Source organism: Hemiscyllium ocellatum, chromosome 7 (genome assembly GCF_020745735.1).
Source record: "Hemiscyllium ocellatum isolate sHemOce1 chromosome 7, sHemOce1.pat.X.cur, whole genome shotgun sequence".
NCBI classification, from domain to species: Eukaryota; Metazoa; Chordata; class Chondrichthyes; order Orectolobiformes; family Hemiscylliidae; genus Hemiscyllium; species Hemiscyllium ocellatum.
In genome coordinates, this window is record NC_083407.1 from 52,595,509 (window position 1) to 52,619,458 (window position 23,950).

A 23,950-nucleotide genomic window follows, 5' to 3' on the forward strand; every position below is an offset into this window, starting at 1 on the left:
TTAAAAAACAGAACCAAGTACCAAAGTAACACAGTTCTTTTTCTTGGTAGCAGTGATACACACAAAATGTGATGATCTGCGTATCATAATAGAACTTCAACATCTGTTCTCTGAAGCTCTTGAACAATTTATTATTGTCCAGTCCTCAAGTGTAATTTAAACTGCCTGCTAGTGTAGCATTCTCCATGTAGATTACAATAGATTAGCAAGTTTGCAATTAATGAATAATCAAAGTGTAGCGCAGATATTGCAGATCATGTTAAATTAAATACTTGGGAATTAGCACTTGCCTCATCAGTCATCAGGGTTGCAATCGACCTGCCAATTTCATGATATTGTGGACCTTTACCAAGTGGCCCCAAGAGAATAAACAAAAATCTGTAGAGAGAAAAACGCAGTAATGTAAGTAAATTATGAGAAATAATTTCAAAGAAAATTTGCTGGCATTAATTTTCAATTGAAGCAGTTAGTTCCACAAGAATACCTCAGTTAAGGCATTGCTTCATACATTACCCAACTTGTTGATCATTTACCTTACCCTAGAATTGCTTGTGAACTGTGGTCTCATCCAAATATTAATGGAATGGTTCATAGATAAATGGATGTGTATGAATTCCAATGTTGTATTTGAATGATGCTGAATGGTGTGAGGTGAAAATTATGCTAACATTCAACATGAGCTCATAATTATAATGCATGATGTGTTTCTACATTACAAACAAAAAGCTGACTGCTTGGCAATGTTCATTTCTCAATACAGGTACAAGAAAAATAAAATTATTGTGTGTATTTGGTGGAGTTAGTGTCCAAACTATGGAGAGAGCTGGCATAATCACCATGAATTACCACAATAACACCATTAGATACTTTCCACCTTGCGATGTTATCACATCATGTTACAGAAAATTGTTTCGAAATTGCAGAACACACTTTGGCCAAAGGATCGATGCCAGCATTGATACTCACATGTGCATTCTCCCTCTTAACTGCAAAAGTATATTCTTCTATCTCTTTCTAACTCAAGTACTAATGGGATTTCTCCTTAAACTTATTTATACAATTTGCCTCAACCATTCCAGATGGTAGCAAATTCATATTTACACTGTTATCTGAGAAGTATCTCCTTATTCTCTTTTGAATATATTTGTAACTATTTTATATCCATTGTACCTAATTTTGGACTCACCACAAGTTGAAATAGTTTCTCCATGCTTTGTCTATCAAAAGTCTTCATAATTTTAAAGATCTCTGTAAGTCATCCCCTTTCCACAGAAAATTGGTCTAGCTGGTTCAGTCTATCCCAATGAGTATACCTCTGATTTCTGCTAGCATTCATGCAAATCAAGTTTGCACTACTTCTTTGCTTCTATATATTTTGCAATGTAGAAACTAGAACAGTTGGCAGTACTCAAAGTGTAAATCAAGGTTCTTTCCAAATTCAATGTAACGATAGTAAAAAAAGTTTTATTTTGTTTGCAAAATTCAGAATAAGTCATTTTTGAAACATCTGCAAATAAAACTGGCTGTTCAAGTTAACACAAAAGTGTATTCAATTAAATATACAATGCTTATGTGACTCAATTTTTTTGGTATTGTCAGACAATAATTTTCACAGACTGTTACAAATCCGTCCGACAAGTAATACTTCTGCTCTCCCTAACGTAAAGCAGGAATAATTTAACACAATGTCAAGAATGTTACTTTCTTCATTCACATATGTTCTCATTTCTTCAAATTTGTGAATTTCATTTTGTTGTCTTGCTTGTCTTTTAGATGACAATTCCTTATTCCTTCACCTTGATGGTTAACACAATTACAGATCAACGGAGTCTTGAAACATTCACTAAGGGGTCAGTTTTCTGATCTGTTTGTGTTAAATAGCTGTATTTGATGGAAGTCTAATCCGCATGAGTTATAAATTTCAGTAAATCCCTCACTCCCAATCTGTCATTATGGAGAGCACAGGTTGGAATATCACTGGAATAGTATTGGATCATAACTTTGGCCTGAGGTTTCGTAACACAGTATCTTACTGGGAGTGCAAAACTTAATTTTGTATGCTGCATATGTAGCCTGTAGGGATCTGACAGCTTCTATCAAAGATATTTGGTTTATATCCCAGTGATTACGTAAAACAAAATAAATTAAATATGCTGAACAATTATGTTGTATTTATGCAAGTACTTAATTATTAAAAATATTGCATGTATAATTCAGATGTCTATGTACTGACCTGGATTTGGCTCTTTTTAAAAATTTGTTCGTGAAGTATGTCAAGTGCAGCATTTGTTGTACATCTCTAATTAACACTGACAATGTTATGGTGAGCAAGTGGTAGGAGACTCCTTGCTGTACACCTCACTGAAAGCTACTAACAAATATTGTCAGGGGAGGATTCTTCAAATCCAGCATCTTTCTGGTGATGTGATCTCTACAGAGGATTTGTGGCATTTGTGAACAGAGAGGCACAGAACTCTTGAAAAGGGCACAGAACCAGGCAGTTCTGAGAGAGGATCCCTCAACCTGAAAGGTTAACTCTGATTTCTCTCCACAAATGCTGCCAGACCAGCTGAGCTTTTCCAGCAATTTCTATTTTTGGCACCAAAAAGAAAGCTTGATTATGGAAAATCTCTGCTGACAACTCTGGGAAAATTTTGTAGGAAGCTACAAAGTGACAGAACCTTGACAAGGTTAGACTGTTTATGGAGGCATGAGCAGAGCTTTTGTTGGGAAATCCAGAAGCATGCTTTATTTTTGGTGAACAGGCTTGGAAACCAGCCAGAATAACTGGTATGACTTCCTTTGGCTCACCAGAAAGTTAACAAAGTGATGAGCTTGGGTAACCAAAAAGCTTTACTCCCTTCAGTCATTGAATTTCCTCACTCTTGGAAATACCAAACACGCCAGGGCAAATCTACAAAGCAAGTTAGGATAGAGATTGCCAGCCTTATTAAAATATTTAAATGATCAATTTATTTCCTGAGAAAGGGTAGATCACCTCTCTGTCTTTCTTCCACTTCAATAAAATCCACAAGAGCCAAAAAGAAAGTAAAGGAGGGTGATGAGGACACTTGTACCCAAAAAGGAGGTGGCTTGCCATGTCATCACAGGGTGAATACTGTAGATAATACTGTCTTGTGCCTTTTTCTCAACCCAGTGCTCACCATCATCTGCTATCTCACATGATGGGCACTGCCGATGGTCTAACCATGGACCACTTGCTGTTCAACCCACACCTGATCAGTCACAGCAACCTTCTCTTCTGAGTTTTTACCCCAACGCTCAAGAACAAACAACCTATGTGGCAACAGGAAGCAGCAACAGCAGAGCAGTGATGAGAAAACCTATCAGTTTATGTGATATTTGCAACAGATGCTGTCATTGATTTACCCTTGAGGCTCGTAATGAAGTTGGGATCAGCATGTGGTGATTCACCAGACACAAGTGGACTGCAAGCAGCCAGAAATAAAGGATGATTCATTTAGCAGCTCATCAAAGTGCAAGGTGAAAGACAAGTACTGCCGCAGATAATTCAGCTGAGAACTCAATGTGGCAGCAGGAGAGCACTGAATAGTCTGGCACACCAATTTCTTCATTGGCTGGCCTATCAGATAGTCTCCTGTCAAAGTCAAGGTAAATGGGGTAGGCAGCTTCCTATATGGCAAAACATAAGGCATGAAGCTTTCCCTCTCCACAGCCTCCACTCCAGCTCCCTGCCTTCTTACAGACTCTAAGGCACTATAACGGCTGCCATTATATGAACAGGTCACCTACTTATCTGACCACCCTGTGAAAATGTGGTCACATTCTTTACTATATATACAAAATCTTCAGCAAAAGCTTTCCTGAATATTGTGACTTTCCAAAATAAAAGAATCTGAAAATTTCATTTACCTATAATTTGTGTGCCAGACCCTGCAAAATGCTACTTGTTACAAATTAGAAATAGGGTTATAGTGCCTTAGAGTCTGTAAGAAGGCAGGGAGCTGGAGTGGAGGCTGTGGAGAGGGAAAGCTTCATGCCTTATGTTTTGCCATATTGGAATACTGTGGTGAGTAACTCACCTCTTGACTCCCCAAAGCCTGTTCACAAGGTGCAAGCCAGTCACATGATGGAATACTCTCCACTTGCCTGGATGGGTGCAGCTTCTACAATGTTCAAGAAGCTTGACACCATCCAGGACAAAGCAACCTGCTTGATTGGCACCACATTCATAATAACCACACTCTCCACCTTGATATTCAGTAGCAGCTGGGTTTACCATCAACAAGATGCACTGCAGCAATTCACCAAAGATCCTGAGACAGCAACTGCCAAATCTACAACCACTTCCATCTAGAAGAACAATGGCAACAGATAGATGGGAATACCACCACCTAAAAGCTCCCCTCCAAGCCACTCAACATGCTGACTTGGAAATATATCGCTCTTCCTTTACTGTCAATGGGTCAAAACCCAAGAATTCTCTCTCTAAGGGCATTGTGCATCTACCTACAGCATGTGAACTGCTGTAGTTCAAGAAGACAACTCACCACCACCTTCTCAATGGCAACTAAGGATGAACAATAAATGCTGGTCAGCCAGCAATGCCATGTCCCGCCAATGAATAAAAAAAATTCTAATTTGTAGACACCGGTAACAAGTGAATTAAATCTCTGTGCAAAACTGAATTAATGCATTGATCCCTATTTTCAAATAAACAGAATTGAAAATGTACATTTCAATGTCTTAACAACTGTTCTGGCATATTTTATGTCTCAGATACATACTTATATCAATTTACACACTTTTTGTTATTTTAATATTATTTAGGTATTTTAATATTACTCTAGAAATGCTTTAGTCACAAACATGCCGGACTGGTGAGTTTTCAGTTTATATAGGAAGTTAACTAGGTAATGGCTTATTAAGACTGTGTTTTTTTAAGCTGAAATTACTTTACGTTTCCTTTCCATGGCAACTATGCTAGAGAGTTTGTTATTCTTAGATTGGATCACTTACTTTATTCAAACAGCCGTGGTCATATCAAATTATGAAAAGACAACAATGTGACATGGCTGTGTTAAACCTTTCCTTTACCCTCACTTAATAAGGATGCTCGCTGAAGTCCAGGTTCATTAGTGTGCGGGAATAAATTAAATGTTGCTGTGGTGAGACAACACAGTGGTTTAACAGCCTGAAAGGAAATAAGAGTAGCTGCACTGAAAAGTCATTATGAATAGCTTGTTAGCATATCTTGCAAACAGTCTCGGATATTAATAATTAATAGTGGAATGAATGAAACCATTGAGAGTTTGTTTGGTGCCAGAGACGCTATTGGGAAGATAGATCACCTTTGAGAGGAACAGCATGAGTTGTGACAAGGAAAAGACAAGGTAAGAGTGATTAAAATGGCCAATATGTACGGGCAAAGGTTCACAAGGTAATGTCAGACAAATTACATTAAAGGCAGAGTTAACAATCCAAAGTTTAGACAATGACCTCAATACTTGTTAGTAAAGTTAATTTTAATCAGATACCCCCACCTGAAAAAAGTATAAATTAAGTGACCCTGGGAAAGTTCAGCTAGTTGAGCATGGAAAAGAACATATAAGGAAGATTTCAGTCAAACACTCCTGACATGTTCAATAAGTGGAGAGGACTTGAGCATTGGAAACAGTTTTGAAAGAAGAATGAAAACACTATTCTGCATGGTGGTTGGTTGTCAAAACCGATCTGGACCATTACTCACACTTATTACCACCATATGTTTTTGATGTATAACTGGCCAAGTTACATCCTGTCTGAAATGCATAGTTAAGGCCAACACTCCACTATGTTGGCTCTATTGAAATTTTCATTGACTGGTTTAATAAATTTTAGAGTAATAAATTTCAAGTTCATCTCAAAGTTTCGTTCAAAATACCTTTCAAATATTTATTAATAATTGATGCTGCAAGGCCTATCTTTCTTCTTCATGCTGCTTCTTTTCATTTCTGAACAATACGGTCATTGGCAAGACCTGTATTGTTCAATATTAATATCCTGGTATCACATCAGCTAGTTGGGCTATATGACATCAGGAGGAGTATAGTTTGTATGTGCAGGTACATGGAGAGACACAGCTGAGTGTACCAATATCCGTAATGGAATCCATATCGGCCACAAGTAGCTACTGTTGGTTCTGAGAAAGCAAGTCAGCCAAGAGCAGCATAAATATGTCACATCATGTCTTATCAAAAGGATGCTCAGGTACTTGATCCTTTCACAAAAGTCCAAGATTCTTCTTATAGAATTCCACACAAGTTTGGATTTCTAATGACTACAAAATTGAATCCAAAACCCCATGGTTTTGCTAAGGCATTTTGTAAGTTTCCACAGGAAGGCCATTGCACAAAATACAGAGTTTCGGGATTGAAGGTGATTAAGCTGCTTGGATCAGACATTGGCTAGCTGAAAGAAGACAGAGGGTGGTGGTTGATGGGAAATGTTCAGAAATGAAAAGAAGCAGCATGAAGAAGAAAGATAGGCCTTGCGGCACCAATTATTAATAAATATTTGAAAGGTATTTTGAATGAAACTTTGAGATGAACTTGAAATTTTGGAGCCCAGTTACCAGTGGTGTGTTGCAAGGATCCGTTTTGGGGCCATTGTTTGTCATTTTTATAAATGACCTGGATGAGGGCGTAGAAAGATGGGTTAGTAAATTTGCAGATGACACTAAGACAGGCAGAGTTGTGAATAGTGCCGAAGGATGTTATCGGTTACAGAGAGACATAGAAAAGATGCAGAGTTGGGCTGAGAAGTGGCAAATGAAGTTTAATGCAGAAAAGTGTGAGGTAGTTCACTTCAGAAGAAGTAACAGGAATGCACAGTATTGGGCTAATGGTAAAATTGTTGGCAGTGTAGATGAACAAAGAGAGATCTCCAGTGTGCAGGTGCATAAATCCCAGAAAGTTGCCACCCAGGTTGATAGGATTGTTCAGAAGGCATATGGTGTGTTGGCATTTATTGGTAGGGGGATTGAGTTTCGGAGCTATGAGGTGATGCTTCAGCTGTACAAGACATTGGTAAGGCCGCACTTGGAGTATTGCAAACAGTTCTGGTCACTGCATTATAGGAAGAATATAGAAGCTTTGGAAAGGGTTCAGAGGCAATTTACTAGAATGTTGCCTGATATGGAAGGAGAGTCTCTTGAGAAAAGGCTGCAGGAACTCTCCAGTGTTTTCATTGGAGAGAAGAAGGCTGAGAGGTGACTTAATCGAGACATGTAAGATAATCAGAAGGTTAAATAGGGTGGACAGTAAGAGCCTTCTTCCTCAGATGGTGAAGGCTAACATGAGGGGACATAGCTTTAAATTGAGGGGTAATAGATTTAGGACAGATATCAGGGATAGTTTCTTTACTCAGAGAGTAAAGTAGAGGCGTGAAACAGCCTGCTTGCAACAGTAGTAGACTTGCCGATGTTAAGGGCATTCAAATAGGTATTGGACATATGGATAATAATGGAACAGTGCAGATTAGATAAGCATCAGATTAGTTTCACAAGTCAGCACAACATCGAGGGCCGAAGGGCCTGTAATGCGCTGTAACATTCTATGTTCTATTAGCATTTGGGCAAGAAAAAGTATAATTAATGAGCAATCTGGGACTAGGACTAAACCATTTAATCCCTTGAATCTCTTCAACCATTCAGTGAGATCCTCGCATATCTGTGACCAAATTTCATAGAAACCCTTTACCTGTATGCCATGGCACCTTTCGATTTAAAAAAATTTGTCAACCTATATTAAAATTTACAATTAATTTAGCTTCAATTGCCATTTGAAAAAGGGAATTTCATTTTTTTTTAACCACCATGTGTGTCAAGGTTTTACCTAATTTAGTTATTTGAACATCTGGTACTAAATATACCTAGTCTACTACTGCTATTTAATTTCCATTTATCCATTCGCATCTGTCTCTGAATCACTGTCTTTAATATTTATAATAATCCACATCCTTTTTACTTTTCATCTGTTTCTGGTCTTCCACCATGGAGAAAATCTGATCTGATATCAATCCTTTCTGCCTTACAGGCTCCACAATTCCTGTCGTGACTTTGCAAAATTCAGGAGGCCAAGTTTTATGACTTGCCAGAGCTCTTTGGTGTTCTGTCATCAAATGCTATCTATAAATAATTGTTTTTTTTTATTCTTAAGCTCATGTAAATTCAGTCACAGCATTAAAACCTGTTTTGTCTTCTTTCCTACTCTAGCCTTCAATACTGTCACCAGTAAATAATGATCTACATTCCGCTCCATGAACATACAAACAGATGAATAGGAATTAGGGTAAGCCACTCAATCTTTTGGGCCGGCTCCACCATTCAATAAGATCATGAATGATCTGCTTCTCACCTGAACTCTATATTGCTGCATATCCCAGATAATATTTCATCCCTTTGGTAATCAAGAATCTACCTACCTCTGCCTTAAGAATATTCAAAAAGCTCTGTCTCCCTAACATTTGTGGAAGACAGTTCCAAAGCCTCGTGACCCTCAGAAGAAAAGTTACTCCTCAACTCAGTATTAAAGCCTTTAGTTTGAAACAGTGAGCCTGGTTCTCAATTTTCCCTCAAGAGAAAATGTCCTTTCTACATGCACCATGTCAAGATTCCTCAGAATATTATATGTTTCAATCAAGTTGCCTCTGATCTTCTAACCTCCTGCCTAGACTAGTTTATCCAAGCTCTGCGCATAAGACAACCCACTCATTCCAGGTATAATACTTCCTTAAATAAGGAGACCAATACTGTACATGGCACTCCAGATGTGGCTTCACTGAACAAGTACTGCCATGCTTTTGTATTCAATTCCCCATGCAATAAATTATAATATTTTATGATATTTCTGCAGACCTCACTTTTGTGTTTCGGGTATTAAGACATCCAGATCTCTTTGCATCTTAGATCTTTGGAATTGCTCACCATTTACACAATATGCTTATTTACTTTTCTTGCCAAATCCAACAATTCTTCATTTTCACACATTATACTCTATTTACAAGATCTTTGCCCAATGGTTTAACCTATTTATATCCTATTGTAGCATCCTTATGCTCTCCTCACAATTTATTCCCTGCCTACCTTGGTGCCATCGGTAATTTTGGCAACTAAAGTTTCAGTCTCTTCTTTCAAGTCATTCAAACTAACTGTAAAAGGTTGAAGTCCCAACATTGAAACCTCTAATATCAAAAAAGGTTTTGGGGATGAGAATACGAACAGAGGAGGGGAATGTTTTGAAAAAGTGAATGTTCATCATGCAGCACCTGAACAAAGTACATAATGAACACAAAAGGTGGCATGGTTAGACAATATTAAAATATGCACTGGCCCATCTTTGGGAAAGCAATGAGGGCATTGTAGAATATAACAGGTAGATCAATGCAGCACTCAAAATAGATGGGGAGGGTATAAATTCAAGCTGGAAAGCTTCCAAATTGTCCATGAAAAGTCAATCACAGGGTAGACCAGTCAAGGAAAGAAACATGGGTGAACCTGTGAGGAGCTGCTCCTGCAATCACAGACTACATTTCTCCAACGTAGGTTGATCTAGCATGCCCAATCACAAGTTCTCTCTCTCCTACACTTGCTGCTTCTCAAGGGTCAGAATATGTGATTGGGAAGGCAGCGGTGAAGTGGGGAGGGGGCAGTGTTGGAATGTCTGATAGGGCAAGCTGGAGGACTTACTTACTTTGATGGTCCCTTCAAGTATGTTGCATAAGTAACTCAAACTGAAAGCTAACCAAATGCTTCAAAGACATTCATCACCTTGAAAGACCTAGCTGAACAAAATTTTAATAGCATCAAGCAGTTCAAGAAAAGCAAGCTTTTCCAGTACTAAGAGAACCTTTGATTGTTGGTGGTGTTTTTGCAAAAGGTCAACTGGCTGCTTGAAAACAAAGCAGATATTGTGTGCTGGGGGAGAGGGTCTGATTACAATGGACATGTGGCTACAAGAAGCTTAAAGAATAATATTCATTTGATATTTCACCTGAGAAATTGCTAGGAATTCTCTCAAATCTCTGTTAGATTTTCACTTGGAAATTCCTGAGCTAGTTCTTCAATAACTAAATGTGAATCATTAAATATCAATTTGTGTTAGTTCAGGTTCTTTCGTAGTCCCATTTTTAACAAGTGGGGGAGATTTTTTAAAAATCATAAATTAACAAATAACATGTTACTTATACGTTCTAAGTATACAATTGTTGATATTTGTTCTATTCCACACTGTTGGGATTCAATAAAAAATCCTCAAATAAATTATTCTAAATTCAGAAGGTAATGTGACTATGTGACTGCTTCATCTAATAAAGAGTTGGCTAGAATGAAAAAGAAAATAGCTCTGGAAATGAAAAGGTAGCTCTCAAGAATGTCTCACAGATAGTGCTAATATGAAAAAAAATTGAACTCTGGTCTATAATGTAGCTATTCCTGAAAAAGTGGATGGATGAAAGCCAAGACTTCTGATCATTGTACAAATAAGATGTTTATAAAATGATTATATTTTAGGACCCCATTATAATATAGAGTAAAATCAAAAAATGAAGGGGGTTATGTGACTTGGGTGCATGTTTCTTAAAAGTAAACGGTTCCACCTTGTTTTACTGGGGTAGGAACAAGATGCTAACACCTGTAGATGATAACAATAGCAACCATTTTGACAGATGCAGACATTGTTAGTCACCAAGTCTCAATAGGATTGCCAGATTTAGTAAATGGCTGCATTTTAAACTGTCCATTCAATTCTAAGGTAAAATGGATTTTGGGGGGGGGGCTGAGGAACTAGAGGATAAAAAGCAGATGTTATTCATGGTGCCATAGAGATGACTTTTGAAAAGGCAAGTTTCTAGAACAAGCCACTGTAGCTGCAGATTCACCTAAAATATCAATAAACTACATTAGCTTGGTCAGACTACAAGAATCTGAAAGTGAGACAGCATAAAGAGACAAAGCTATCAAGCACCTAAAGTGTACTATGCAGAACGATAATGGGAATTTTCTTTTAAATTTCTGAGGAAATTCATGAGGATTTGAACAAGAAGATTCATCTGGCTCTGACTTCAAAAAGAATTTCCAGGTTGACCCTCACTGTGAAAGTCAGTTCTAGGTTTAAGCTGACCTAACTGCAAAAGTAAAGGACGCAAACCCTTGTAATTGAAGACTCACTTTGTACTAGTTCCAGGAGACTGAAGTTCCCACAAAAGGAATATAGTGAAATAACATCTTAGAAGATAATTTTAAGTTATTGTAGAAGTTAATAGAAAACAATTCTGTAGATAAGGGCATAAATGTATGACTGAGCTTATGCTTAGCCAATGTTGATTTTGTTTGTTTATTGAAAATGTTTTAAAGCTAACAATCATGCCATGGATGTTCAAAGTTGGTGGTCAACTGCCATCTTGAACTGCTGCTGTCCATGTGCTGTAGGAAGGGAGTTCCCAGATGTTGACCCAGTGACAATGGCAGTATGGCTTTATATTTCTGAGTCAAATTGGTAAGTGGCTTGGATGATATGATGGAGCTCCCATGCATCTGCTGATATTGTCCTTCTAGATGGTTGTATGTTTGAAAGGTACTATCTGAGAGTCCATCAAGAGGGTACGTTGTAAATGGTACACACCAATGCTGCTGAGTGTCATTGGTGGAGAGAGTGAATGTTCATGGAAATAGTGCCAATCAAGCTGATTGCTTTGTCCTGATCATATCATGCTCCTTGAGTGTTGTTGGACCTGTATGTATTGACACAGTGAGGAGTATTCCATCATTGTCCTGACTTGTGCCTTGTGGACAGTCAATAGATTTTTGGGGGTGGAGGGGATTGGCGGGGGCAGGGGATGCAGTTATCAAGCAATGATGTACTGTCTGCAGGATTACAAGCTTCTGATCTGTTCTTGTAGCCACAGTATTTATATGGTTAGTGCGTTCAGTTTCTGGTTGACTGAAATGTTCATTGTGGGTTGTTTACTGATGGTAGTACTATTTATTATCAAGAGCCAATTGTCAGTTTCTCTTTGTTGGAGAACATGTGTGGCAAAAATCTTACTTACCACTTGTCAGCTTAAATCAGATATTGCCAATGCCTTGCTGCATTTGCACATGGACTTCGTCAGTGTCCAAAGAGTCGCAGATTCTGATAAAGGTTGTGCAAACATTCGCCAAAGATTTTACACAGAAGGTGGTTTGCATGTGGAATGAAATTCCTGAGGAAGTGGTGGATGTGGTACAATTACAATATTTAAAAGACATTTGGATAGGTACATGAATAGGAAATATTTGGAGCGATATGGATCAGGAGCAGGCAGGTGGGACTCATTTAGTTTGGGATTATGTTCAGCGTGAACTGTTTGAACTGAAGTGTCTGTTTCCATGTTGTATGACTGTATGATTCTATGACTTCTGATCGTGTGCTGGAGAAAATATCATTAATGAAGCAGCTGAAGATTATTGGGTACCTACCTTGAAGAACTCCTGCAAAGATGTATGAGAGCTGAGATGACTGACTTCCATGAATCACAACCGTCTTCATCTATGCTAGGTATGACTGCAAGAATCAGAAAACTTTCCCCCAATTCCCATTTACTCCAGTTTAATTCTGTGTTATTGAAACCACACTCACTCAAGGGTAGTCATTCTCAACTCATGTCGGAATTCAGCTTTTGGTCAAATTTGAACCAAGGCTGTAATAACATCAGCAGCTGTGTTTCCCTGACAGAATCCAAACTGAGCATCAATGAGGAGGTTATTTTGAAGTAGGTGTAATTTGACAGCAATGTCGATGATACCTTTCATTACTTTCTTAATGACTGATTGTAGACTGATAGATGGTATTTGTCCAGGTAGGACTTGTTCTGCTTTTTATGTGCAGGAAAAGCCTTGGTACTTTTCTACATTGTCAGGTAAATGTCAATGTTGTAGCTATTTTGGAACTTATTGGTGAGGAGCACATGTCTTCAGTATTATTGTCTTTCCATAATAATACATTACAATAATTTTGAAACAACAAATGTTAGGCTAACTGTGTTTTTTTAACTCTGTGGATTTCCTCTCTGGTCTTACTTCAATTTTGGAGCGATATGTGCAGTTTGGTGATTAGATTCCCTACAATATGGAAACAAGCCCTTCTGGCCCAACAAGTCCATACCGAACCCTCCAAAGAGTAACCCACCCCCACCCATTCCCCTACCCTGTATTTCCCCCTGACTAATGCACCTAACCTTATGGGCAATTTAACATGGCCAATTCACCTGACCTGCACACCTTTGGACTGTGGGAGGAAATGAAGCACCTGAGGAAACGCACGCAGACACAGAGAGAATGTGCAAACTCCACACAGGTACCTGAAGCAGGAATTGAACCAAGTCCCTGGCGCTGTGAGGCAGCAGTGCTAACCACTGAGCCACCGTGCGCGGTTTTCTAAACTAAAGAAACAGAATCCAAATTGAGAGAACTGTCCTAGACTATTGCAAATGTACCATTTATAAAATTCTTGGCTACTTTCTTCAAAACTCATGAATGGAAGCCATCTAGTTCCCTGTATTTTTCATTTTTTGCTGTTGGTTATCTCCTTGATTACCATCACGTTTCTTAGGTTAATTTGAATGAGTTGCTAGCGCTGATATTATATTAGTTTCCTTGGAAATTCTGACATAATCTCTTCCTTTACTGTACACAAAGCAATCACTCAACATGTCTGGCATTTCTTTATTTTTGTTAACAATACTAATGGTATCTGTTTTCAATGCACTTTTTCCTAATACAGTTACAAAGTTCTGTATTGATTTTGAGATCCTTTGCAAGTTTCTTTTCATATGTCCTTTGTGTAGCTGTTTTGAGGATTTTACAGTTTAGATTACTTACAGTGTGGAAACAGGCCCTTCGGCCCAACAAGTCCACACCGACCCGCCGAAGTGCAACCCACCCATACCCCTACATATACCCCTTACCTAACACTACAGGCAATTTAGCATGGCCAATTCACCTGACCCGCACATCTTTGGACTGTGGGAGGAAACCGGAGCACCCGGAGGAAACCCACGCAGACACAGGGAGAATGTGCAAACTCCACACAGTCAGTCGCCTGAGGCGGGAATTGAACCCAGGTCCCTGGTGCTGTGAGGCAGCAGTGCTAACCACTGTGCCACCGTGCCGCCCCAAATCTTTGAATCTTTCACAGTCTTCATATTTTCTCTTCTACTTTATTTTTTGACTTACATAGTTTTTCTCCCAGTTTTTTTCTGACAAGTACAATTTTCATCACTTGGGGGATACACCAATTTTGTATCAATTAAATTATTTTTTGTTCTCTTCTGTCATTTTACAAGTATAGGGTGAAATGATTCTGTCTCACTTTATTGAAGGGAGCCTCTCTTAAATTTAGAATCTCATGTGGAATATTATCACCTCTCTTGAATCTAATTTAATTGTGGAGGGCACTTAATCAGGCAGGAGTGTGGTATATGGACCACCCTACGACCATCCCAATTAAAGCTGTGATTGAAAAGCCCACAACTGACCATTATGCCAGCAAGACACCTGTAAGATGGCATTTGATGCTAGCCTGCTTATTGCCTGAATGGCACAAACTGCAGGTAGCCTTTAGAAAAAGAGGCATCACAGAGGTCTCACCACCTGTCCAGCCACCAGCCGAGACACCTGGCACCTTTATAACATTCTACCCACAGAAGCCTTGTCACATTTCTCACTTTCAAACACGACACTGAACTCAATTATTTTGGCGGCAAAGTAGTTAGCACTACTGCCTCACAGCACCAGTATCCTGGCTCAATTCCAGCCTCAGGCCCCTGTGTGGAATTCTCACCATGTCTGCGTGGCTTTGGTCCGCTTTCCTCCCACAATCCAAAGATGTGCAGGTTACGTGTATTGTCCCATATTATAAATGGATATGCAAGTTAGATGGGTTTAGACTTGATAAAGGGCTATAGGGATGGAGTGGGGTGCAATGCTATTTCACAGCTATCTGCAACCTGGCCCTTCTTGGTGATAAAGGTTGCTGGCTTGAAGGGTGTGGCCAAAGAAGCCTTGGTGAGCTACTGCAGTACATCTAGTAGATGGAATGCATTGTTTCCAATGTGTGTCAGATATGATGGGAAGCAGTGTTGATGGTGGTGGTTGGGGTACCAATCAAGCAGGCTGCTTTGTCCTGGATGGTGTCAAGATTACTGAGTGTGCAAGGTTCGTGAAGGTTTGTAGCTCAGGTTGAGGTTTAGGATGTAGGTTTGCTCGCTGAGCTGTAGGTTTGATATCCAGACATTTCATTACCTGGCTAGGTAACATCATCAGTGGCGACCTCCAAGTGAAGCGAAGCTGTTGTCTCCTGCTTTCTATTTATATCTTTCTCCTGGATGGTGTTCCTGGGGTTTGTGGTGATGTCATTTCCTGTTTGTTTTTTGAGGGGTTGATAGATGGCATCTAGATCTATGTCCTGGATTAGTGGTGCTGGAAGAGCACAGCAGTTCAGGCAGCATCCAAAGTGCAACGAAATCGATGTTTCGGGCAAAAGCCCTGTGTTTGTTTATGGCGTTGTGGTTACTCGCAGACACCAACACCTACCAACAGGTGGTGCTAAACCTGACCCCACAAGTAGGAAACAAAATTACATATCTCCTAAGAAAATTACACAATTCCAGACAATTAAACAAGACGGAATTCCAGAAAATTAAACCCGATGGGACCAACACCCCACGATTCTATGGACTACCAAAAATCCATAAACCAGGAGCCCCCCTCACACCTATAGTCTCACTACCCGGAACACCAACTTACAGACTGGCCAAAGAACTATACACAAGACTGAAATACCTAGTAGAAGAGTCACAGCACTCCATTCACTCCACCCAGGAATTCCTAAATATCATCAAAAACACCAAAATAGAGGAAGACAAAACAATGATCTCATTCGACGTAACAGCACTGTTCACCTCCATCAACATCGACCTGGCAAAGGAAACACTTACCACACTTTTAGAAGAGACCATCACAAACACACCAACCATCATCAATCACATTACCAACGAAAACATCATGAAGCTAGTGGACCTGTGCCTCACCACCCATTTCACTTTCAACAACATAGTCTACAAACAAACCAATGACACACCCATGGGATCTCCGCTATCAGGATTGATAGCAGAAGCGGTAATGCAAAGACTAGAACAAACAGCCATACCAACCATCGAACCAAAAATCTGGGTCCGCTACGTAGATGACACCTTTGTCATCACAAAACGAAACAAGATAGAAGAGACATTTAACATCATCAACAACACCCTCACAGGCATAAAGTTCACGAAGGAGGAAGAAACCAACAACAAACTCGCATTCCTGGATGTCACAGTCGAAAGAAAGGACAATGGAGAACTACAAACATGCGTATACAGAAAACCAACAAACACTGACCAAATACTTAACTACACCTGCAACCATCCCAACACACACAAACAAAGCTATATCAGAACACTATTCCAATGAGCCACCACACACTGCAGCACAGACGAACTTCAGAAAACAGAGGAGAACCACCTATACAATGTATTCAAGAAGAACGGATACTCAAAAAATACAGTCCGCAGATTCCTCAAGAACAAACCACGACAAGTAGACCAAACACAGCCAGAAACCCTAACCACCTTACCATACATCAAAGAAGTTTCAGAAATGACAGCCAGACGACTAAGACCCCTCGGAATTCTAGTAGCACACAAACCCACCAACACTCTCAAACAAAAACTAATAAACTTAAAAGACCCAGTAAAACCTATGGACAAAACCAACGTCATCTACAAAATTCCATGCAAGGACTGCCACAAACACTATGTAGGACAAACAGGAAGGAAGTTAGCCACCAGGATACACAAACACCTCGTAGCCCTACACACGGATGAAAAAAACATCATTTCGACTGGGACAACACATCTATCCTGGGAGAGGCTAAGCAAAGACATGCCAGAGAATTCCTAGAAGCCTGGCACTCCAACCATAATGTCATAAACAAACACATAGATCTAGATGCCATCTATCAACCCCTCAAAAAACGAACAGGAAATGACGTCACCACAAACCCCAGGGACCCCATCCAGGAGAAAGATATAAATAGAAAAATCAGGAGACAACAGCTTTGCTTCACTTGGAGGTTGCCACTGATGATGTTACCTAACCAGGTAATGAAACGTCTTGATATCAAACCTACAGCTCAGTGAGCAAACCTACACCGTATTACTGAGTGTTGTTGGAGCTACACTCATCCAGGTAAGTGGAAGGTGTGACGAGGTAAATTACTTGCAACAGAATTCCTAGCCTCTGACCTGCTCTTACAGCCACAGTATTTGTGTGGCTAGTCCAGTTTAGTTTCTGGTCAATGGTAATCCCCAGAACCTTGATAGTGGGGGATTCAGTATTGTTAATGCCACTGAATGTTCTACATAGGCATAGAAAGTTTGACATAGGCACAGAAAATTCCTTCTGTGCAAATGAATTTGGTCATTTAGTATGAAGATGAGGAAACCAGTGTATTGTGAACATTTGGATTCTCTGCCTGTTTTTAATGTTTCTGCAACTACTCATTTAAGGAAAAGAAATTCTCCCCTTTGAACTGCTTTCATCTCCATTTTTCAATCCTTGAACAACATAAATTTTGTCTTCTATTTGTCATGAACATCCTCTCCACTAAACCAACCCTTCCACCTTTTACAGATTTTCATGGCCTTAATTTCACAGTTCATAAAACATTGTATGCAAAAGTTCATCTGGCAGTATGAATGTTTCTGAAATAGTTCAATTCAGTCTCTTATCTTACAAGATGCAGTGCAATATCTCAGCAAGGTTCTTCCAACAGAACCTTCCAAAACCAGTCCTCTGACACCTAGGACAAAGGCAGCAGGTACAAGGGAAAACTACTACTTGCAAATTCCTCTCCAAACCACATACAATCCTGACTTGGAAATTTATCACCATTCCTTCACTGTAACTGGATCAAAATCCTGGAGCTCCTTCCTTAACAAGACTCTGGGTGTCTCTATGCTCTCAAGTTCAAGAAGGACAATTCACCACTACCTTTTGCTAGGCAATAAGTGCTGCTGAACCAGCAACATCCTCATCTCATAAATACTTGTTTTAAAAAAATGCAAGAGCACTATTTCTATCTTAATTGCAAGGAACTACATAAAAATGGAGAATGATAAATATTTGACAATTTAAAACTACAATTTACTAACAACAAATGCAATATTTTCCTCACTATGGACTCATGCGCAGGTAGTAAAAAGATCCTTCAGTTATTCAGCAGAATTTGCAAGTGGCTCAATTCCAACCGTTCAGGTTCAAATGTCACCAATGAAAAGCAAAAAGCATTGAACAGCTCTTGATGGATAGCATGCAGGTATGCCCAATAATTTCAAGAGTTCAATGGGGTAATTGAAAGATGTATTATTAGTCTAGGTTAATGGCTTTAAAAGGTTTAGAAATAATGATCAGCCTTGTCCTACTAAACTATCAGCATTTTCACAGCTGGAAACATCTTTGTTGATATCCTTATGCCTGTCAGTTAAATTGCCTTTATTTTTAATTGTTGTTCCCATACATAGGTTTCCAGGGAACTACATGCACTCTGCATTGAAGAGACTAACCGTGTTGGAATGGGAACTTCAGCAACTCCTGAGAGAACAACAGCAGGAGACAAACGGACAAATGCTACTATTGATCGGTCCAAAAATTCAAGTTCACCAACTAAAATGTTGGACGCCTCTGCACCCGCAGGAATCTTTTTCATAAAATGCATGTCCACCTGAAAGAAGAGCACAATATAAAAAACAGAGCTTGCATACTTTTCCTTTGAATAATTTGTTATTTGTTCTTTTATATGCCATTCTAGTTATAGTTTCAGACAAACATTATATATGCCATGAGCTTTAACTTTGTGTCTACTGAAGTCGAGCCGATATGAAGCTTCCATCTGATCAACAGGTAAACATCTTCTATAGTGAAATAATTATCAACAAACTTTAAAATCATTTTTGTTTGAAATCAATTACATTCATTATGCTTTGTTGCTGAGTACAGGTCATTGATGGCGACTGATTTCATGTTTCACTTTAGTTAGGTTTTACACAATATTACTTAGTAAGTGAAAACTGGCAAATGATTTCCTGCTTAAAGAAATTGAAGTGCATGAAGGAGAGTGTGGACGACCTCCCTCACTACACCAGTGGCTGGGTCATATGCCCCTGTGGTGGTGGTGTTGAGGTCCATAAAAAGGTCCATGATTCCTATGCCTGCTGCCTAACCTGCTGCCCTGCTGCAATTTTACCAGTAGTGGCAGAACCATTGGAAGACCTGCCTACCATGATCACACTAAGACCCTTAAGTTCTAATTTCACCAGTCATCGTAGAGGCCCGCACCAAAATGCTAATATACAGGTTGATAATGGGGAAGCAGAGTTAACATGTCCCTGGGTTCAATATCCTCTTCTCCATTTTATCAGTTCTTCTTCCCCAGCCAATATATCCCAGACTCCTCAGCTTCTGAGCTGTAGCCTAACAGGAACACAGAATTTGACTTATTCAGTCACCACATTATGTATCCCCTTCAGGCCATAAATACACATATTATTTTAAGTAGCATATCATTGAACTAATGAATAAATGTCCTGACCAAATAGCATAGAAAATAGGAAACAAAAACAGAAATTGCTGGAGAAACTCAGCATATCTCGCAGCATCTGTGGAGAGAAAGCCAAGTTAACTTTCCAGTCTCGTGAATCCTTCTTCAGAAATGAAAACAGACAGTAGGGGCAAGAGTTGACCATTCAGCCTTTCCAGCATTTAATACAAATGTGGCTGATCATCCAACTTAATGCCCTGTTTCTGCATTCAACCATAAACTTTGATCCCTTCAGCCCTAATTACTATATCAATAGCCTTCTTGAAAACATGCAACATTTTGGTCTCAACAACTTCATGTGGCAGAGAATTTCACAGGTTTACCACTCCCTGTGTGAAGAAATTTCTCGTCATCTCCTGACATCTACAAGGACAATATAATTGTGCTTAGTTGCATTGTTGAAATGAATATTCACCTCAAATGCTATATTACCTAGTATGCAAACTATTATATAAATCAAAATTTACAGAAATGTTCTATGAATCTGAATTCTACAATCTTGCCTGAATTTTGTATATAATTTAATGCATTCTCTTCTTACTCACACATTATTAACTCATATATAAATGCCACTTAATTTATATGCTGTTCCATTCTCACAGTCTACTGCAATGCGTCAAAAATAGCAACGTAAGGTGGCAGTCAAAACAAAGAGAACAGTGAATGGCCGTCCTGGTAACCACCATGATGAAATGCTGGAAGGTTTACACTGAATTAACCTAGAAACAGCAATGAAATGATTACTGTATTCTCATAAGCATTGAAAAGTATAAAATTCCATCTTAATTAACTGAACCCTTCGCTTCCAATTTTTGCTAATTCCTTGAAATAAATTCAAATCTCCAGTCCCTTTACTAATGATCTGCTTACATCTAGATTTGCATTGTTCAATTTGATGGAGCAAATTCTTTAAATGATTTAATCAAAATATAGTTAGACTCCAAATTTTTCCTGCATATTTACCACAATGTTTAACTCTATATCCAGATGCAGAATGAATTGCTGACAAAATATAAAAGAGAATGCTTCAGTAGTTCCATAAGAACACTATTCCATTGTCCTCCCTATACAACAGTTAGTCAAATATTATTGAAAATAAATTTAAGGCTGTACTTAAGCTAAAATTACTCATATTTTACATAATTATTTATCCCAACGTTGAGTCAAATTTATTTTCACAGCTTTCATAACGATTGCATTTCTATCTAATTTTTTTTTCTTGGTGGGAGCAGGTGATGTGGCCATGCAAATGCAGTAACTTAAAGAGGCGAACTTGAATGTAGCCTTTCCAGCAACATTGAGATATACAGCTGCATAGCTTAAAAGGGAATTCTTCATCTATCTCCCAAGATATCTCTGCATCTAAAACTAGTTATTTTGTTTATACATCTATGTATATAAGTGTTTATTTCTGTAGTTATGCAGATTTTGCTCAGGCTGAGTTAAAAGATTTTGTTGTACTGAAGTTGAAGATTGAGTTTGATTAAATTGGGAAGGGAAGATGCTGGAATTTTGGAGTATATACAGAAAGAATTCTGCAGTTTAAGAGAATCAGACCAGCATTATTAACTGGTCTCAATGACAACACTAACTTTTCTGTAACCTTTACAAACTGGAGCCTCTGGCGCACCTTGAGAAATGCCATAGGGGATATATTAATTGTACATAATTACATTTTGCAAATGTTGAAAAATGTTAATTCTTTATTAAGTTATAAAGCTCATTACCAGAAGTAAATCCTTACTATGGTGAAAAACTAAAATGCAAGCCAAAACAACTTTTAAAATTTACTTGGAACAATATAATTTAAATTCTGCCTGACTTCTGCATGTGATAGGCATAGCTTTTCTTCAAATTCTTAATTTACTGAACAGGATCTTGCATCAGTGACAAGGCTGTTGCTAATGGTATCAGTAGTGACCAACACTTCTGCTCAGGGTGAGAAGGTGGCCATTCATGATTAATGCAGTGGAAACCAATTCGGTAAACATGTACGAAGAGTGCAGCAGATCATGCAGCTGAGGTGGACAAGAAATAGTCACATTTACCATTACAGTTTGAAGGCATGGTGCCATATTTAAAGAACACCTGGACACACATTCACAACAGTGAAACCACACCCAAGAATCGTTTCCCCCAAAGGTGTTTCATGACAAAAAATGTGCAATCCCACAAACCAGCAAAGGCTCACAGGAAACCAGTAGAGAAAGATGGGAGGTCCTGTTCTATCCCATCTACCCAAAGCAACCTTTGCAGAAATAGCAGTTCAAGAGCTGGTGTCCACTGCTGAAAGAGAATGAACAATCTGCTGCAGTGTGTAAGGCAAGGCGACATCATGTAGTAATTGCAAAGTGACTCTCATAAGGGTATCAAGCAGTGTGAACAAGCAAGCACAGAGGGGTGCAGGCAGAAGCTTGGAATTCAGATTTCAGCAACAGATGGAACTTGTAGATTTAATGTGTAGGAGGAATTACACGCTGTTAATATTATACCAGTTGCAGGATGGTGTGGGTGTCAAACATTTAATGGAGAGGACTCAGAAACTGTCATAGGCATGTATGCTCATAAAGTGTTTTTCAATCATTAAGATAGCACGTAATCATTCAGTTTGCAGGAGAAAAGAGCTCATAAATGGAGGCAGTACAATATGACTGGAGGAGGCCACCCACGATATGAGAACTCTAAGTACCTTTGAGGAGAGGCTGCAGAAATTGCCAGGCAGGAACAGAACTCAACCTGTGCAGGTGAAGAGGCAGGAGTTTTACCAGTACGGATGCCTCCAATTTGGTGATGACAAATGGACGTGTAAAAGTAATTCCTGAAACACTGCTGATAAAAGAGATCGTGCATAACCATCAGCTGATTCTTTATGTTCTCCTAGCATATCCTCCCAGTAAGTCTGAGAAGATGAAACAGCCTACCCCCAACTCCATTTCAGCATTGAGCACCACATCTTGTGATGATGACTCAGAATCCTCAGAGGATGCACCGTCACGACATTTATTTGAATAGTTCATCAGCACAGAAAAAATATTGGAAGCATGCATTAAGTTTCACTTTATGTATGTTTGTCATATTTTAATTTTATTACTTGATTCTGTATTGGTTGTGTGAATCCCAAGGAATCACACCTCATTCTCAACCAGTTCTGGATGACATGGACTTATGGATATAACATTTATTATGACAGATCATTGGTAGTGGCAACTTTGGGTACTCTGACATATGCAATCTTAAAAATTGGTCAATATTTGCAAAACATCTGGCAACCAGAAGCAATTTCACCCAATTTTAAATTCATCAAGGCTGCTGTCATTGGACCATCTGCTGTCAAGTTATTGCATGTCTTGCCGATGTTCAGGTGATAAGGCTCTTTGCAAGGCTTTGGTCCCATCTGGAGAATGTGTCAATGAATCAGAAATGTATCAGTGCCAAATTAAAAGTGCATGTGGCATCCAGCATTGCATTCATATGGGCTTACTTGTGAAAAGGGCATCCAGCACATTTCCTTCAAAGTCACAGGTCACATGAATGTGCATTAGGCTGTGCAGCACAGATGCTGCAATATTATCTGAACAGCGCATAAACCGCAAGTGGAAATGCACTGCTTCAGATTGCCCACACACAGGAACACAATACCAGCAGTGTTAAGGTGGAGACATAAAATTTAAGAAAAGAACAATGCAATGAAAAAGAAATCTATGCAGCCAAGAAAGAACCCTTATCAACAAGATGGTGATAATTACCAGGATGTAGTGGTGTTGTAGATCCTCACTCAGCCTGAAATCTGCTTATGAACATGCAAATTAAGAGGAGAAGGCTGCCAGTAAGACCTCCAAGCCTGCTTCATCCTTCAACAAGATCATTGCTTTTCCAAATTCTGCATTCTCATCTACTCCTGAAAACATTTTGTTTCCCCTGCCTAAGAAGAATCTATCAACCACTGTATTAAAAATATTCAAAAACCTGACTCCACCACCTTCTGAGGCAGAGTTTCAAAGTCGCGCAACTCTTAAAGGGAAAACAAATTCTCTCATCTCTAACCTGAAATTGTGATGCCTATGTTTAAAACAATGTCCTGTAGTTCTGGACTCATCTGCAAGAGGAAATATCAATTCCACATCCACCTTGTCAAAACTATGCAGGATATGATAAGCTTGAATCAAATTACCTCTCACTTTTCTAAACTCAAACAGAAACAAGTCCAGCTTTTCCATATAAGACACTCATTCCAGGCATCAAACTAATAAAAC

General features: G+C 39.0%; 1 protein-coding gene across 1 annotated transcript in view; it reads right to left on the reverse strand.

Moving 5' to 3' along the window:
- Positions 1-23,950, reverse strand: part of LOC132817351 (sodium-driven chloride bicarbonate exchanger-like) — a 252,399-nt gene that overhangs the window by 92,943 nt on the left and 135,506 nt on the right. Inside the window, exons 9-10 of the mRNA XM_060827759.1 lie at positions 18,664-18,821; positions 291-378 (exon numbers count right to left, since the gene is read on the reverse strand). Coding sequence (XP_060683742.1) covers positions 291-378; positions 18,664-18,821 — 246 coding nt within the window. The remainder of the gene's footprint in view (positions 1-290; positions 379-18,663; positions 18,822-23,950) is intronic.